At 33.3% G+C, this 6,000-nt stretch overlaps 2 protein-coding genes across 4 annotated transcripts in view; one reads left to right on the plus strand and one right to left on the minus strand.

Moving 5' to 3' along the window:
- Positions 1–6,000, plus strand: part of LOC118740478 (calcium/calmodulin-dependent 3',5'-cyclic nucleotide phosphodiesterase 1) — a 737,853-nt gene that overhangs the window by 439,039 nt on the left and 292,814 nt on the right. The window lies entirely within an intron of this gene.
- LOC118740480 (maltase 2-like) overlaps positions 3,344–6,000 on the minus strand; it is a 4,489-nt gene continuing 1,832 nt past the window's right edge. For both annotated transcript variants that reach the window (XM_036472037.1, XM_036472038.1), the window contains exons 5-10: positions 5,890–5,992; positions 4,810–5,097; positions 4,351–4,737; positions 3,923–4,266; positions 3,677–3,823; positions 3,344–3,584 (exon numbers count right to left, since the gene is read on the minus strand). In XM_036472037.1, the coding sequence (XP_036327930.1) occupies positions 3,518–3,584; positions 3,677–3,823; positions 3,923–4,266; positions 4,351–4,737; positions 4,810–5,097; positions 5,890–5,992 (1,336 nt within the window). In that variant the 3' untranslated portion in view covers positions 3,344–3,517. The remainder of the gene's footprint in view (positions 3,585–3,676; positions 3,824–3,922; positions 4,267–4,350; positions 4,738–4,809; positions 5,098–5,889; positions 5,993–6,000) is intronic.

Genomic DNA, 6,000 nt, shown 5'->3' on the forward strand with positions numbered 1-6,000 from the left:
AAATTATTTTTAAAAAAATATTTTTTTTTTCTTTTAATTTAGAAAAACAAAAAAAAAATAAAATTAAATCAAAAAAGAAAATTGTGTTTATAGATTAAAAATTATTTTAAAAAAAATTTTTATTTCATTAAAAAAAATAGAAATTAAAAGAAAATTAATTTAAAAAAAAGAAAAGCAAATTAAACTAAAGCAAGAAAAAATAAATAAAGTAACTATCCCGAAAGCTCTTTGGTAAAGAGTGTTTACTGTCTTTCGAAAGACTAATTGAAAGCTCTGCTAATGAGCGTTATACTCATTATGTAGTATTAAAAAATATTTACATATTTTCCTTTTTAAAACAACAGAAACCAATAGATAAAAGTGAATAAAATTAAAAAAGAAAAAGTAAAAAATATTGAAATATTAAAATAAAGCAAAATAAATACAAATATTCTTAAAAATTTAATTAAATTAAAAAAATATATATATTTTTCCTTTTTAAACAATAAAATCTACAAATAAATTTAGAAAAAAAAGAAAATTAAATCAAAAAAGAAAATAGTACGTTAAAATTTCAAAATAATTTAAAAAATATTTTTGTTTTTAAAACTTAAACTAGAAATTAAAAGAAAATTAATTTAAAAAAATAAAAGCAAATTAACCCAGTAAAACAAAAAAAAAAAAATAAAATAAATTTCTGAAAATTTATTTGAATAAAAAAACCTTTTTTAAACAATACAATCCAAAACCTAAAAGCACACTAAACTAAAAGAAGATAAAAATAGTAATCTAAACAAGTAATTTTTAAGCAAAAAGCAATGATCGTATCTAAACCAAATTAGAACCTCTGAGGTACCACCTTTCCTTTAAAGAAAAAATTATATAAATCGGTTAACATGGTCAAAAGTTATGCGGTGGCATACAAAAAAAAGAAAACAAAATTCCGCCGAATTGACAACCTCCCCCTTTTTTGAAGGCGGTTAAAGAGCAAAAACTAAATAAATTCCTAAAAATTAAATGAAATTAAAAAAATATATTAAGAAAAAAACTTAGTTAAAAATGAGAAAACGTAAAATAAGTTTCTAAAAATTTTGTTTTGCTAAAAATAATAAAATACCCTTCCCGAGGACTCGAACTCGGATCTCTCACATAGCAGGCCTGTGCTTTGTTCGTTCGGCCATTTCGACTGCTAGCGCGACGTGAGGTAAATGATATATACAAGTGATTTCTCTCAAAATAGATTTTCACCGCGGGAGGTGAATGAAAGAGCTTTTTTCTAAGAAATTTTCTATAATAACAAAAGTCTTTCGAAACATCTGTCTTTCATTTGTCTTACGAAAGACTTTACTATCTCGGGCAGAATTCCCCTGTAAAGCCACTTAAATAATTTAAAGGTCAGATTCTTATTCTACGAAAAAATACTATATGAATCAACTCTCGAAAGTTCTGTGACAAAATATAATGAAAAGTGTTCAGCTTTCGACCGAATCATTTTACCAAAATTTAAAATTGTGGCCATAAATGCCTTTTTGTGTCTTGAAGAAAGAGATTTTTATAACAAGGGCATGAGCGAAGGCATACTTAACTAGGTGTTCTTATTTGTGGGAGCACCAACCTTTCATATGCGTTTGCATAGTAAAATTTTGCACCATGGTGACTAAAAGTATATCTAGGTTTACGAATTTTATCAACCAGAAATTTGTAATAATTCGCAAACAAGAACCAATCTGAAGAAACGAATGAAATATCCAATATTTATGCGAGAAATATAAATGGCGTGCAAGCTTTTTTTGTTTTGCTGTCGGCCAGTGTAATCCAACCGACAATTTCAAACATTTATAAAAATGTTTTTTTTTTATTAGTCTTAAATAAAAAAAAATTATAAATCAGAAGGAGAAAATGGTATGGTGTTATTAAATGAAGAGTAAATCAAAGTAGTTCAATAACAAAGGAAGATATATTTCACCCAATTCCCTGCCCATGGCTACGCCACTGTTAAGCAGTACAATACTGTATAAGTGAGTGCACACAAAGCTCGCTTTAATTAAACTTTAAAAGAATATCAAACTAAATAATTACAAAAAAATTGGGTACCTACGTTAGCCTTGAAATTTTCCACAATTAGTTAGTCTAATGCCAAAAGAACCACGAGGTATGTAGCTCAAACAATTTTTTAGCTCTCTTTCGAATACAATACAATCATATACTGATAAATACTTTCCATGAACTTAAATTTGTACTTTACAAAAATGTATAAACAATTCTATATGAAAAATTCCTAATTGACTATGCAATCAAGAAAACTAATTATCATTGAAAATTTCATACAAATCACCACATCAATTTCACTCAACGCACCACTTCTTGCGGCATAACTGCTAACATTAATGGGGCATTAAAAAAGATTAATAGTATAACGCAGTAAGTCAAAGTATGTATGTATGTATGTCATTGGTTACATAGTAAAAATCTACTAACAGCGCAGCATGCTACATCCAAGCCAACAATTGGCAACATAAAAATCTTTACTACATTAGCGATTTGATGTGAAGTGGCAAGTGAGAAGTGCGAAAAAATCACCAGCTCTAAAATAGTTAGCACTTCAAATTAATCTTCATCGAAATCGAATTCAAATGTCAAGTTGCATAAACAGTAGCTAGAATCAAGTTACTCGTACTTGAGTGGCATGCGCGCTGCAAAGTGCTTAAAATTTACTTGAAATTTTACAAAAATAAAAGAAACACCTATGCAGCGGCAAATGGCAAACTGGTAAATGAAAAATTATCACTGCAGACATTATGGAGACGCGCAAAGACGCTCACACCGCCACTGGGGATTTTCGAAGAGTATGAGGGGTATATAGATGCTTTTGCAAACTCTACACTTAGCCACTTTACTGCCTGCAATATTTGGCTTAATGCCAAGCCTCTTCTCTGCAGCGCATGCGGTTTGACGTCACCAGGGCTGGGGCTGGAGTGCGTGCGCAACAAAAATTTTAGTAAATATGTACATATGTACCTACTTATATACATATAATTCGTATTGTTTTATAATAGCCTAGCGCTTATTTTCATACAAAGCAATTAATAAAGTGCATTGGCGGCGTAGGTGTGGACACTCGATATTAGCTGGCACTTTCAGGCCTACAAATATAGAAGTAAAATAATGGCCAACAATTTCAAAGTCATAAAAAATTTAATGACTTTCTGGCCACAAAAACCCTATTCAGCTGCTACGAGTGCGACAGGTGCGGTAAATTAATGTTATTAAATTTAAGTTGGTCCCTGGAAAAATTCGCTATATGTACCTATATGCACTAATTACTGTTGTCCTTTTAATAAAATATTAACAATATATTTCATTTCACTTTGTGTTAGAATTTATTTGTTTGTTTTTTTTTTTCTACTTAAATAATGCAACTTATATATATAACTTGTTAAATCGATAAAAACACATTCACAATTTCTTGTGATGGTAAGAGTGCTCAGCTCAAATTTCAGCATACATTTCAGGCAAATTCTTATGCAACCGGGATTATTTACTCGAGCATGCAAACGAGACCTTCATAGGGTGCCAACGGCAAAGCTTCGGCGGGTAGCACTTCACTGCAGGGTTATAACAAAAGGTGCGTGTTAGCGGTGCATAGGTTATGAGGATATTATGTAAAACAAAGGAGAATCAAGTTAGGCAAACTCACCCAGTCTCATGCGTAGACTTGGATCCCGCGACTAACACAGTAAGCTTTTGTTGATATTTCAGATCGAAAATTTCAGTCAAATTCACGGCGCGTGCGCGTTGCCCAATATTGATGACAGTAATGATGGAGTTTTCGTCTTTGATTTCCCTGTAAAATAAAAAGAAAGATTTGACAGTATCTCAGATAAGCTTTAGCAACCAAAAATTTGTTAAGTTCTTAGAGAAGCTCGTTAGATATTCTTCGCACCTTTCGAAAGCAAACACATCACGATTGATCACCTCAGCATGGAAGCGTCCTTTGCGCAGCGCTGGCATTTTGCGTAGTTCCACTAGCGCCTTATACACCGAGTAGTGACTCTTCTCCGACATTTGTTTCTTCAAATTCAAATTTTTGTAGTTGGGGTTCACAGGCAGCCACGTCTTCTCAGCGCTGGAGAAACCAGCTTGCTTTTGCATATTCCACTGAAAGGGTGTACGCGCCGGATCGCGCGTCACCTGCATGTACTGCTCACGTCCAACATTACGTGCTGGTGGGTCGACAGTTTCCTCCCAGGTGATATCGCGATGGTCTTGCATGCCAATTTCCTCACCCTTGATGAAGTGAAAGCGAAAAAGATGAAAGAAAGCATTACATTTTCTTGAATATCAATTCCAGCAATCTACTACCGCACTTACATTATAGGTTACCGCCACGCCGGGTAGTGTCATCATCAGCATATGCATGGCATCGACTAGCTTGGGACCGAAACGTGTTGCCATTCGCGCGTTATCATGATTGCCCATGACCCAGTTGGCAGTGTGTCCGCGCGGCATATAAGTCAACCACTTCTGTATGTTGAACACAAAGTCGCGCGCATCCGATTGCTCATTCAAATCGGTGATGAAATTAAAGTTGAATGGAAAGTGTGCACCCTGCTTGCCGTCTTCGGTTTCATAGTAGTCCATCAGTGTTTTCAAATCAGCATAGGCTTCGGTCATCAGAATGCGTGTGTGGCCACCATGTTTGGTTGTGTAGTCATCCAACAGTTGACGCCAGTGTTGCAACATATCCAAAACTTCGGGCTGTGGACATAACATGCATAATATTGCATGCGTCTGCTAAGAAAAAAATGCAATAGATATGTTTGGACCTACCTGATCTTTGGTATAAATGTGCTCGGTGTATTCATAGGAATGTTTGTCATCAGTTTTGCCAGTGCGGGGTTCATCACGCAGTTTGGAATCTTCGAAGAGATGGTTGATAGCATCGATGCGGAAACCCATAATGCCTTTGTCCAACCAAAAGTGTAGGATTTCATCCATGGCTTCGACTACTTTGGGATTGCGGAAGTTCAAATCTGGTTGGGCAGCTGTGAATTGATGCAGATAATATTGGCTACGTTTCTCATTCCATGTCCACGCGGAGCCGTAGAACACCGATTGCTGTGGGAAAAAATATTTAAAATTAAATAAAAAAAAAAATAAATTCTAAGAAAAGAAAGTAACCACAAAATATTCATCGCATAAAAGGCATATCCAATTTTAATGCATATGGGTCATTCCATACAAAATTTACACCTCAATGTTACTTTTGTGGAGTGAAATATTTTTTTTTTTTTTGATCATTCTTTATCGGAAAAAAGATGGCACATGTTTTTTTCATTTCATCGTGATATTAGTAAATCTCGAAAAAAAAGTTCAAAATTTTGAACTCACAGGAAATTACCTTTTATAAATTTTCTGCAGCGTTAGTAAACTATTTGTCGGATAAAATCAAATATGCATAATTACCTCAGCTTTCCATTAGAATGTGAGATAGATTTAAATAAATAATTTGTTGCATTACAAAACTGCTTTTTTGTATATATATATTTTTTTAATTATACACCGTTTGATTTTTGCTTTAAAAAAAAACAATTGTTAATGCAAAAAATTATTTATATAAATTTATCACACACTCTAATGGAAACCCGAGGTAAGTACGCACATTTGGTTTACTTAACTGATTTTCTCCTACAAATAGTTTATTATCAGCAAAAAATTGAAAAAAGATACTTCTGTCTGAATTCAAAATTGCGGAATTTTTTTCGAGATTTTTGAATATCTTGCTGCAATAAAAAAAATCCTCTTTTCGACAAAGAATTAAAAAAAAAATATCTCACACCAAAAAAACACAAAGGTGTAAATTTTGTATGGAATGGCCCATATACATAAGCTCCAAATGCTTCTACTCACCCAATTATTTGGTGGCATCCGCTCGCCATCCTTATCCTTTTTTGCATCAGCCCAAATATAAAAGTCCTCGAAGCCATCTTCGCGGTTAATCGACTTCTCAAACCATTCACT

This window comes from Rhagoletis pomonella, unplaced genomic scaffold (assembly GCF_013731165.1).
Source record: "Rhagoletis pomonella isolate Grant_MI unplaced genomic scaffold, Rhpom_1.0 Rhpom_scaffold_00006, whole genome shotgun sequence".
NCBI classification, from domain to species: Eukaryota; Metazoa; Arthropoda; class Insecta; order Diptera; family Tephritidae; genus Rhagoletis; species Rhagoletis pomonella.